General features: G+C 46.1%; 1 protein-coding gene across 1 annotated transcript; it reads left to right on the top strand.

Annotated features, from left to right (window-relative positions):
* Positions 1 to 915: 915 nt before the first annotated feature.
* On the top strand, positions 916 to 10,659 carry LOC104491410 (killer cell lectin-like receptor subfamily G member 1). Its single transcript, XM_010133826.1, has 5 exons — positions 916 to 1,033; positions 6,601 to 6,693; positions 7,450 to 7,601; positions 9,525 to 9,628; positions 10,548 to 10,659. The coding sequence occupies exons 1-5, from the start codon at positions 916 to 918 to the stop codon at positions 10,657 to 10,659; spliced, it is 579 nt and encodes a 192-aa protein (XP_010132128.1).
* Positions 10,660 to 12,761: the final 2,102 nt, after the last annotated feature.

The following is a 12,761-nucleotide window of genomic DNA, read 5'->3' as shown; positions in this document are numbered from 1 at the left end:
TCACCGTAAAAAAGTGCTTCCTGACATTCAGCGGGAACCTCCTCTGTTTCAGTTTGTGTCCATTGCCTCTGGGCCTGTCACTGGGCACCACCGAAAAGAGCCTGGCTTTTCTTGTACCCTCCCTTCAGGTATTTATATATGCTAATAAGATCCTCCCCAAGATGTCTCATCTCCAGGCTAAACAGGCCCAGCTCGCTGAGCCTTTCCTCATAGGAGAGATGCTCCACTCCTGTTATCGTCTTTGTGCCCCTTTGCTGGACTCTCTCCAGCATGTCCTAGTCTCTCTTGTACTGATGCTGTTGAGATGCTGATGCAGAGATCCTTGAGGGATGCCAGGTCTCAGAGCCTGCCTGTGTCTGAAGCACATTCACATTGGGTGTTGGATGTAGAAAGAGTTCCCAGTAGAAGTGTCCAGAGCACACAAGGTTTCCTTCTCAAACCCATGCTGCCCACCTGTGCTTCTCTCCTGACAGCAGCTGGGCTGCCAGTTCAACTAGCCCTTGTACTCTTGCTATTCGCCTTTTCCACCTTGTGGTCTCAATATCCATCTGCTTCTGTCCTGAAAGGGAGCTCTTCAGAACGACACATGTTCTCGCAATTACTACGCCACTGTAATCACAGCCTCTCGCGTCAGCAATAGTTAGAATACCTGTGCGCTTTGTGATTAATCACCTCTTCCACTGATGGCTGGTCTGAAGACATCCCTCATCAGGTTAGGAAATGGAAGCTGCTGCGCTTCCACTGCTCTTCATTCTGTTGTAAATTTGTTTATTTTGAGCAGCTGGAGATAGGTGTTGCAACTGCACATTTCTTGTCTTCTGAATGTAGCCTCAGGCTTCCTGTTTCACAGGCATTGAGCCTTGTCACTCAACAACCTGATCGAAACATCTTGTCATACACACTCTTTGCTTTGGCATGGAGGGAAGCAGATCAGAAACTTCTGCAGCTGATGCGAGCGAGGAAATAATTTATACTTCTGTTAAATTCTCTGAGACTCCTCGACCGAGGGCCAAAGCTGCACAGGAAAAAAGAGGTAAGGAAGCTGGATGAGGTACGTCAATGAAAAATTTTATTTTGAGCGAAAGCAGGGTCTAACAAAACTACTCTGAGTTGGGCGCTGACTTCGAGCACCAGCTCATGGTACTGTTGCTTTGTTTCTAAAATTACCATGAGTGTTTTAATGTGGTAAAAGCCGATGGGTCAGAGCTCCATCATTGTTCCCCTCCCTCTCTCCTTCCGACCGCTTTCTGTGTCTGCTCCTGGGCGCTCAACCCAGGCATCCTTTTTTCTGAAAGAGGTTTGCAGTTTTAAAGTTGTCTGCTTGTCAGCAATAAGAGATTGTCGGCAATGGTTCTTTGAAGGGCAGGCAAGATGCGAGTACAGATAAATTAGAGGCGTATGCTAATCAGAGATCAGAGACAGAGGAGGCAGATGAGATCATCCAGTCTCCCTCCTTTGGGGCACTGCAGGATTCTTTTGTGATACGTTTTTTCCTGTGTTTTCTCTGTTCTAATTTTACATACCTCCCAGTGAGCAATTTTTCAGCTTTTGCCTTGAGACAGTTCTGCAGGGCGTTTTACTACCAGGAAGAGTTTCTTAGTGCTCTCCTTAAATCTTCTTTTCCCTTATTTCCGCTCCATTCCCCCTGTTCAGTCCTTGCAAATGTCACACTGAGCAATTTCTCTGGCTGCTTAGTTGAGAAATGCCACCTTGGAAGAGTGAGATTTTGCGTTGGTGATCATTCTTCTTAAGTGTCTCCTTCCCATGAGCTGATTGCCTTTCCTCTAAAAGCCTGTGTGCTCTAGGCGAGTTGTCTTGCATTGTCTACAACACTGATGCTGCTGACCTTAGCTTTTTTCAGAGCTGTTACGGCAAAGGGGGCTCTCACTGTGGGATACAAGATTTCCATGCCCTGATCAGAATAACTGCATCCATCTGTGGTTGTCACCACTGCCTGATCACTTGCAGCACTATGGAAACAATGCCAGCACAGAAATCTCCAAGTTCATATCTGGTAATGGCATCTGCTTCGCAGGCAGTCTTGCTTTTGCGCGTGTTTTCGTCAGAAATGAGGTTCTCTGTTGCATCAGAAAATGCGGGGGCATCCCTTCATTCCCTGCCACTTGTGTTCACTCCCACCCTGTTGGAGGTGGAGATACCTGATGTCCTCTTGAGATGTTTGCAGTTTTCTTTTTAATATTCCTCCTCTCCAGATTACTTTGTGTACCCTCATCTTTTTGAGCTGAAGTCAGACAGCCTAAGGGAGCTGATATTTGAACGTGCTTTCTGTGAATATTATTTGATTATTTCCCAGCTCTCTCCTGCATTGGAGGAGTCCCTAAGGAGCGCAGTTTAAGTACCTTTCTTTAGAAGACCTTTATTTTCAACTCTGACCCCACCTCCCTCACTTTTGAGAGATGTGCTTTCAGGTATTTCAGCTCTGTTTTCAAAAGCACGCTCTTGCTGCTAAGTTATCCCTACAACGTCCTATCACAGGTGTGTTGCAGACATATAGAGCAGTCCTCTGGTCAGACCAACCGTTCTTGTCTCTCATGGACTCCTCGAAAATGAAAACTTGCCCTGGCTGTTTTCTGTTTGGCTTTGAGAGAGCCTTAGACATGCCACACTACCAAAATGTCAGTCCAGCAGTCACTTAAGATGAGTGTTAATTGGTGTTTGAGGCGTGCTTGAGGTAACAGCGATAACCAAGTCTGTGCCACAGCCAGGGACACGATCCTCATTTCTCAAAGCCTCCTCCCCAAACCTAGGTAGTTGTGCTGCTCCCGTACTGGTGTAGGCAGAAGCTGAGGGGAGCAATCTGGGACAGTGCAATGACTTTCTTCAGACTGTCCTAGAAGACTTGAATTATAAAATGCTAACAGCTTCCAGTGTTTGAACTGAATCTGGACTCCCAAACCTACGAATACTAGGTCACATTGCTTGCGGATGAGTGCGGTGTATCACAGTCATGTCTTCAGAGCACTGAGAGACCTAACAGGGTGTTTTGTGTACTAGAAAGTCATAACATTGGATATTTAAGCTAAATGTCCCCTGGTCCTCTTCTCCCTTCCCTTAGGGAGACTCTTCCACAGTTCCTCAGACAACTACATGGAAATATTTCTAGATGCTTCATTCAGATTTCCCTCCTCTGTTGCAAACTCATCTCAGGTACTTCTCCCATCTTCTTCTACAAGAGGTTCACATGCAGTCTAGGGGCTGACAATCAAGCACAAACCTTGAGCCTGGTTTAAAAAGGGGAACCACAGGGATTCCCTTTTGCAAGGAGTTAAAATCCTGATTTATGAATTTTTTTAATTCCACTCTCCTGGATTGATGACTGCAGTTCAAGTAAGGCTTAAATTCACCTTAGACACTTCACATATGATTTTCCCACTTTGCTTTCTTTTTTCCTCCCAAAATTATCTAATGGCATAATTTTTCATTTTTTAAGAACTGAAGCAAACTCTCCCAGTGCTCTGGTTGTGGAGGTGTCCTGGGATTTTGTTTTGATGCTGAGTCGAGTCAGTTCCTTTTTTTCTGCAATTGGTTTGAAACAATAGAGGGGAAACTGCTCTATTCATTGCCAGGAGGCACCAGCTCCAGTGCCCAGTGCTGACGTTTGAGGATTAACCATTTCACTGACTATCATCCCAGTCGGCTTGTCCTGTAAGTATTTTTTTCTAAAATCAGGAACAGCGATCGGGAGGATGCAGGAGATACCTTCTTCGAGAGGCAGGAGAGGAAGGGAAATAGAAGTGCAAATCCTCCAAAATGTGATCTCAGAACAAAGAATTATGTTTCAGCAGATATTTATCCCTTTTACTTAGTTTTCAGTTGTAATGTGCAGAGAAGCAGCTCCCCCCTACCCCTTAACCTCGGGCTGACTCCAATCACTCGAGGCTTAATCTGATGGCAAAGCCCAGTCCCTACAGATCGAAAGGTGCCCTTACAGGAGGAACAGAGAGCAGCCAGAGAGACCAGCTACCCAGTTCAAGTCCTTCAGTTCTCCCATTGTCCTCTTTCGTGAAGGTGAGGGGTAGGTTGTAACTGAACAGTCTTTCTGTGTTTTGTACCTGAAGAGAGATGAGGTTTTGTTCTTTAGTAGTGATTTTTAGAAATACATAAATGTTGTTATTTTTAAACTACAAAAGGGGCAGCTAGAAGATCCTGCAAGCTTCAGGTAACATGACAAAACCTTTCTATCAGAAGAATGGTGCTAATGGTGAAGCCCCCTCATACTTTCCGTCATTACCTCAGAAACTTCTTTTAGTGAAAACCGCAGGTCTAAATATATTGCTGTAAGACAGAAACTGGTCTTAAAACTGGTGGGCCTGCAAACCACTCTAAGGTCAAATAAATTAATTTTTATTATTTTATTGATCTGGTCTGCTTTCTGTATTTGGACAAAGCTCCCAATGCTTACAGGAGGCATTCTTGGTTTTAAGTCAAGTCCCTTGCCCTTCTGTTTTAGCGCTGGCTTTCTTTGTCCTTCCCACAATATTCTGGGTATGTGACGTGCATTTGTTTTCAGCCTCCCCCGAGCGATCCTAAAAAAAAGTCTCTCCTACTGCTCAGAAATATCTTATTCTTTTAGCCATCCCTTTTAATTTCTCTCTGACAAACTTCCTTGTTTTCCTGTAGTTTTCCATTTTGAAATTATTGTACCACGGTGCCTTTTGTCATTGTTGTTGATTTCTGGCTCTGTTGGATTTCAGTGCTTTTGTGTTCACAGCAGCAGAGAAGCTGCTGGATGGAGCCGTGGTGGGCTGGGTGGCCTGAGAGTGGCTCAGGGCAGTCACGACCTGCTTCATTTTCTGTATTTCCTGGCTTGCTACTCCACAAGGTGACTGTTCACAGTGCCTAAGTATTCCATCTCAGCATCAAGCCCTGACATGGAGTTTGTAATGTGATTTATTGACACCTGTCATCACTGTGCTTCCCTCACAGTTGCTCTGTTGGTTTTTTTTTTTGCCGGTCCATGAGTGCTGTCACCACCCTTGTCTGGCAGTCCATGTCATTCCAATCCTTTGCATTCAGCAGTATTTGACTGGTCTGTGGGGATGCTGTTGCTGTTACTTGATGCAGTTGGTTATTTAAACTAACTTGACTGTAATTTTACTTTTTTTTTTTTACTTGAGCAGAGAACAGCCTCCTCTGTCTTCCCTGTGTACTTTGTACCCTATTGCTATGACATCTTGCTCACAGCTCTTCTTCTATGAAGTTTTTGACGTGCTTGCTGTGGTAGTATCTTTGGTTAAAGCTAGCCTTCCTCTTCCTCCGTCTTATTCCTCAGACTCCTAGCCTTTTTGTGGAGTACACATATGTTTCTTTGGATCATGTGACATGACCGAGAGAGAAGCACCTCAGATTGCATGAGCTCCACTGGGGACTTGGCTGCTGGGTTTGGGTAGAAGACTCTGGAGCACCACAAGTGCTAGCAGGATGTGGTACAGAAGCTTACAGAGAAGCACAGGGAGATCCTGGGTTCCTCAACATCAGTTACAATTAGCTGCACGTTTAGTGCTTCTTAGAAAGTCCTGTTGTCTGTGCAGCTGTCATACTGAGATTAATTCAACGAGCAAACGAAACCCCCCTGGAGCTCATCTGGCAGTTAAGTGTCATCCTCTCCTCAACCTGGGAGAGAAGAGATTTTAGTGCTAAGATTTCAAATGGCTTATAGAATGTGAATGCCTCTCCCATCAAACACAGCTTCAGGAGATGACAACAGGAAAGCAAGATGTAGCCTGGAGATTAACACATCGTGCCGTACATAAACAGAACTCTATGCGGCAGTTCTGCCCCACCCTTTGAAAGGAAGCGATGCTGGGCTATACTGGAGGCCCCAAGGACTCATCTCTGCCACTCGCAGAAAGTGAAGACTGGATCGTGGTAGTGAGTGTGGAGGGGCATCCTAAGGTCTTCAAGGCTGGCCCTTCCAGTCTGCCATCCCACCATGGGAGAGGCGGATGGGGGTGTAGAACTGACTTGGGAGTGACCTGGGAAGATGTAAAATGACCATGTGTCTAAGCCTGTGAACAGGATGCTGAGGTTAAATCTGTAGGTGCTGCTGAGAGAGCTGGAGGAAAGGCCCTGGGTTGCTTTTTGCAGTTAAGCTGGAACATGGTGGCTGGGACAACGCAGCTCTGTGTTCCCACCCCGAGCTTCAGTGCCGAGGCAGGAGTAGTTGTGCTGGGAGGCCTCTGCCAGCACAAGGTGTCATATGGTGCCTAAGGGGCTCTAGCTGACTTGAGGCAGGTGATTCCCCTTCTGGGGTCAGCCACCACAGAGGCTGGACCAGCTGGCTCTGTGGCCAGGAGGGGACAGAGCTCTGGCTGACCTGGAGACAGGTGCACCTCCTGGGAAGCTCAGGCAGGAACTGATGAAATGGGACTCTGGGACCGTGGGCAGGGGCGTGGGGAGGCCCCAGGGAAGCTGGGTAGGGACAGTGATGGCAACAATGTGCAGAGCGTGGGTAGTCAGGGATGCTCTAAAGAGTTTAGTTCCTTATGGAAATGCCCAGGATACAAGCAACCTAAACCTAAACCCACCATCAGTTTTCATGTGGCTCCTGCTCACTATTGTTTCTTTTCTCTCTTACAGCTCCCCGTCTCTGGCCAGCAGTTGTGTCAGGCTTGGCTGTAGGCTTTGGGATACTGAGCATCTCCCTAGCGATTGCTTTGATTTGGAAGACGAGTAAGTGCACGAAGGGGTGCTGAGGATGTGCAACCAACAGCAAAGGACCGGAGACTCATCTAAGCACAGGAGCTCAGATCCTGGACTGCATTAAATGGGGTTAAACCAGAAGCTGTTCTAGGTTTCTACCAGCATTAAGTACCACTGCCTATCCAGAATATGCTGAAGAATATATTCCTTGTGCAGACCCCAGGCAACCCATTTTAGATCCTGTGGCAAAGAGCAGTGAAACATATTGAAAGGTTTTTGTAGACTTGCTGCTGTCATTGTAGTGGTAAACAGTAGAACAAATATGCAAAGTCTGTAACACTTTTGCATGCGTGCAGAAGTGGTAGACAATGTGCGAGAGCCTACCGTTGGCTGCTTAATATCTGTTCACCTGATGTGTGACACGATTGCACCATACCAACAGAATCACGTAATTTTTTCCCTTACTTTTTGCACACCCAGTGTGTCATCTGCTTTCAGATAGACAATTTTTGTTCTCGGGTATCTGAGTAGGTCAGAGGAAAACAGGGAGGGGGGTGGGAGTTGTATGAGCATCAGAGTGCATGTGACTCTTGTATGAAGATTTGGAAATTGCCCAAAGGATCTGAAGTTCAGCGTTCATGTAGTGTTATTTTTAGATGCTTATCCTGGCTTGTGTTTTCTGCATTGCAACTACCCAGAAGAGTTGCTTTTCAGCAGGTCATTCCTGACAAGTGTCTTTCTGTTGGTAAATGGTATAGAAAAGCTGGTGTTTTGATTCCTTTACAGGTGACTCCCACACACGCTGCCCTGAGCAGTGGGTGGCCTACAGAGGGAGCTGCTACTCCTTCTCCAGGGAGAAGAAGGACTGGCATTCCAGCCAGGAATCCTGCAGGGCACAGGGAGCTCATCTCCTGGTGATCAGCGATACCAGCGAAATGGTAATGGTTCTCTCATTCTCTGAGGATCTTCCCTTTCTCTTCAGATACCTCTGACACTGACATCCAAGCAGTGCTGCCACTCCAGCAGTATTTCGACTCCAAAGGAGAGGAGGGATTTATGACTGCGATGTTGTAGTGCACTTCCAATTTCAGTATACACCTTTGAAGTTCCCATCAGTCAAAGAAACTAAGGGGAGAAAGCAGAAGTGAGGGTCACTGTCAGCCTCAAATCATCCAGCGAAGGATGTTAGGAGAAAGCCGCCTTCTCTGCCCTTCTCCACCCCACTTCCTATCCCCAATAAGACCGATGTGGTTGATTACAGGGACAGACTGTGCAGTCACTGTACTCACTGCCTACAAACCAATACATCCCCCCTCTCCAGAAATGCTTCCTTTGCAGAAGCCATGGTTCTTCTCCCTGCAACCACTTCAGCTCCTCCTGCTCCGTGACCCTTGCCACTCCCTGTGTTCGTGCATGGGTATTTCTTTCTCAGTCTGTTTTCAATGCTTACTTCCTCTCTGCCAAAAAACCCCTCAGCTGCGCTGGTGAAATCAGAAACCATCTGTTCCACTGCTCATTTTCCAGTCACCATTTTCCACTGCTCACCAGGGGCAGGGGCATGAATGACCACTAAAGAAATGGCTAGAGCTGATCACTAGGGAGGTGAGGCACGTCTGCCTAAGTAGAACAGAAGTACTTGTTCTAGTTTTGCACAAGCCAGAGCTTATTAGCACAGGTCCAATGAACGTGGACAGTTTCCAGACCCTGGATAGAAGGTGCATTGTACGATGCTCTGTGGGGGCTTACAAAGCCAGGTCCCTGCTTGACTAGGAGTATGTACCAGACTCTCACACTGGCTTAGGCAAATCCCGATTCCCTGGGAAATACTCACCTTCCCCAGATTACCCATTTCTTTCTTGCTGCTGTCTCTGATGCCCATTATTGTTGCTCAGACTTCCCCACGTAAGCAATACTTTCCTACCTATTCATGGCCTGTGCTGCAAAGGCTGTGACTGTTCAGCCTCCCTTTGCCAGGGAATCAGAGTCACTTCCAAACCACCAGCAACGCTCAAGCATTCCTCAAGTTACTGCTATTCCCACTACTTTACCAGGCCAGCTTTCTTAATGCTTCTGGGTGAAGGAATGTCTGCGCTGAAGCTTTGTTTATGGCAGCAGGAGGTAAGGATGGAGCCCACCCATACCACTGAGAGGTTGCTGCTGCTTCTTGGTTTTATTGCAAATGTGGACAAGACAAACTTCTTTCTCTTGTCATTGTCTTTGGTTTTGTTTTTGTTTTTTTTTTTTTTTTTTTTTTTTTTTTTTTTTTTTTAGGAGGGGATTTACTTCAGGTCTGAGTTTCTGTCACAGACTTCACCTTTTAATAGTAAACAGGAGTTAAAGGTTAGACAAAAGGAAATGAACATTGAAAACATGTAGGAGGGAAGTTTGTATAAAATTCAGTGAGCTTCGGTCCTGGGCTATTTACACAGACCTGTCAGTGCCTGCACTTCTTGCCCTGACCTGATTTTACCTTTAATTGTTAATTCTTTATATTAGCTTGCTAGCTAGCTGTAAGCATTAATATTAATACTAACAGCATATGTTCCTACATAAAGCTTTGTGTAGGCAACTTCGGGAGACTGGGGTGCAGTTGGTTCATATATATTGCCCTGAGAAAAGTCCTTTGAAGAATCTGCCCCTTGAAAGCACACAAACTGCCTTGTGAGTGTACACATAGTTTTTATTCCAGGCATGATCTGCAGGGCTGATCTTCCTCGTTAGAAGATGTGGAGAAGCAGTATTGTCAGCCACTGAAGGAACAGTCAGGCGAGGGGATGTGTCTCGCTCTCTGTTCTTTACTGAACCTTGCCTCCATTTTCAGGCTGGCTTTCATTGGTCACTTTGTAATTGACTGTTTCTAGGACCTGTTCAAGAGTATGCAAACAGGATGCTTCTGGATTGGACTGAGGAACTGCACAGGCTCTGTATGGATTTGGGAAGATGGGTCTGTATTGAATGGCACCAAGTGAGTTTAATTCTGTTTTAAATCCAACAGATTATCTGTTGTTCCACAACACCCAGAGTTCCTCCACCAGATCTCGGGAGCTTTCTTCCTGGGCAGATTTTTATTCTTGCCATCACCTGTATGGCACTGAACTTGAGCCTACTTTTTACTGCTCTGCACCTTGTAAAGGCACCTGTGAAAAGCAGAACTAATGTTAGAGTCTCACTCTCTACTTCCCTCCAGCTGCTCAGACCAAGGATTATTTGCCTGCACTGACCACACAGAAAAGCATATGGTCCATTTTGGCTCTACTGGTTTAACCACCTTGCACCCGTTCTACCAAGTGCTGGTATCACTTGGTGTGAGGACCAGCTCTGTGCTGCTTTGCTGGTACCAACCCAAGCTAGAGCTTTAATTTTTGCTCACTCTTTACTCAGATGAAATTCAGCATTCTGCATGAGGGAAAGCATTATGATTTGGTCCAGTGACTTTGTGAGCGGCCCTTTCCTTTCTATGACAGTTAAGACAATGAGTTAGTCTCTAAAACTTCTCCAGCATGGAAACTTGCCCAAGATCTTGCTGTCAGTAGCACTCTAAGCACTTGGCTTAACTCCCTTCTTAAATCCAGCTTTCTGTTCTTACAGACTCCTTGGAGGTGATCATCTTTCCATGAAACTATCAGCACTGCCGTTCTAATGCTCATGCAGGGCATCATGTCTATCTTTGGTTCCACAATGGCAAAATTACTTAGCTTTTAATCTCCAGGTAGACGGGGTTTTTTGGTGTACGTTTTGTTTTCTAACATCTGCCCTTTGGAGGTTGCGTTCTTTCACTTCCTCTGGGTTCCACCCTTCAAAATCAGATATTTTTTCTTTCTCGCCTCCAGGAGACAATCTCAGCATTTTCTCTCAGTCTCACTCTTGTTTCATGTCTCTTGCAGAGTCCTCTCTAACAGCCCTGTGCAACGCTGTGCTGTCCTGATGAAAGATCACTTTCAGGCCTCCAGCTGTGAATTTAGTGCTTCATGGATCTGTGAGAAATCTCTTAGATGAATCCCATGTTCATTTTCATCTCATAACTATCTCATCAGTGGTACAAGTGGAGCATTGTCCTGAAAACCAAAGCTCTACACAAGATCAAGGACTTCCCCTTTTCACACCTCACAAAGGTGTTTTGCAGGGACAGGTTTGTTGCCCATAGGGGTGAGTTATCCTCAGTAGTAGACCCATTCTCAGTCCGCATCTGTTGGATTACTGCTGTTTGTGACCAAATGAGACCTGGGACATATTCCCTGCCCTAGTCTTTCCTTATTTGTCACAACAGATGCTGAGTCTTCAGATCCCTGAGGGCGAGCTGGCCATTTTCCTCCATTCCTGTGCATCATATTTCATTACCATTCCCCGCATCTCCATTGTCTGGTGCCAGCAGGGCTAGGAAAGTGAAGCCTGCTGTTCATTGCCAGAAACATGTAAACAGACTTCATCCAGTGGCAACAATTTACATCCCAGTGCTATGAGTGGGAGAAAAGAGGGTGAAATGAGACTACAGCTTCTGTAAATCCAGCCCTGAAAATAAACTTCCAGTACTGCACTGGACCAAAAATGTGTACCCGTGTCATTACTTCTCTCTGTTGGAAAGAACTAGCTGCATGCCACGTTTTATAGGTCAACTTCACAACCTAGTCAAGAGACAGGACTTCTGGAGTCAAAGGAATACAGTTAATTTTGTGTTATTATTGAATCAACCAAGTACATATTTCCCTCTCCACCTCTGCAGTTTCATACTGCAGAGAGAGGAAGAGTAGACAAATCCTTTCTACAAGGAGGTTTCAGGTCAACTAGAATACAACAGTTATATAATACTAGAAACAACAGGTTCAGAGTGTGAACAGCATTAAAACACAGTGAACATTAAAGGTGGGACAGTAGGTTGCATTTCCATGCACCTGGGAAAACTTTTTTCTACCCAGAGATTTTGTTCCAACAAAGGAAGATAAATTCTATTAATTTCCTGTTTATCCTAATATATTTATGATATATTCCAATGTCCTATTAGCAGTTTATCCTCGGTCTGGATTTGCTCTTTATGGTCTGATGCAGTCAGAGCAGCAACTCTGTCAAGGCTGCCTGATGAGGGGCGGTCCTGATGCAAAAAGTCTGCTGTTACGGTCTGAGGGTTTGACTGTACATAGCCAGCACATGTCCAGCTGCACAAGCAGTGGGTGTAAGAGTGAGCCTCTATGAATGGTCTGTGAAACACACACAGCAGCTGAGGCCTGCTCTGACCATCCGCATCACTATGTACCTACAACGAGGTGTACAGGAGGTTTCCATGGGGATTTCCCGAACAGCGAGTCACAAGCCTTGGCAAACAGCAGGTTACTGGCAGATGTTCTAAGCTGTGGGTTTGTACTGGGAGAGCCAGGCTGTAGAAGTGGGCTGACAGGAACCTCATAAAGTTCAACAAGGGGAAGATCAAAGTCCTGCAGCAGTGAAGCAACAGCTCCATGCATATGCTGGGGGTGACCCAGTTGAAAAGAAGCATTGTAGAAAAAGACCTGGGGGCCCTGGAGAACACCAGGGTGGAAATGTGCCAGTGATGTGCCCTCAGTGCAATGCAGGTGAATGGTAATCTGGTCTGCATTAGACAGAGTACGGCCAGCTGGCTGAAAGAGGTGATCTCTCCCCTCTACTGAGGGCTGAGAGGCCACACCCAGAGAGCTCTGTCCTGTTCTGGTGTCTTCAGTACAAAAGAGCCAGGGACGTACTGGAGAGTCCAACGAAGGGCCGCAAAGATGATGAAAGCACTGGAGCATCTCTCCTATGAGCAGAGGCTGAAACAGCTGGGACAGTTTATTCTAGAGAAGAGAAGGCTGAGGGGAGACCTTGTTCATGTATCTATAATACAGATGAATAAATATAATGCACCTGAAAGGAGGACACAAAGAGGACAGAGCCAGACTCTGTTCAGTGGTGCCCAGTGACAGGACCAGAGGAAATGGACACACAGTGAAGCACAGGAGGTTCTCTCTGGACACCAGGAAACACATTTTTACTGTGAGGGTGACTGAGCACTAGCGTAGGTTGCCCAGAGAAATTGGGGGGGGGGGGGACCCATCCTTGGGGATATTCAAAAGCGGTCTGGACAACGTCCT

Source organism: Buceros rhinoceros, unplaced genomic scaffold (genome assembly GCF_000710305.1).
Source record: "Buceros rhinoceros silvestris isolate BGI_N320 unplaced genomic scaffold, ASM71030v1 scaffold23023, whole genome shotgun sequence".
Taxonomy (NCBI): domain Eukaryota; kingdom Metazoa; phylum Chordata; class Aves; order Bucerotiformes; family Bucerotidae; genus Buceros; species Buceros rhinoceros.
Note: the sequence above shows the minus strand (reverse complement) of the source record. Positions and strands in the feature narration are given on the sequence as shown.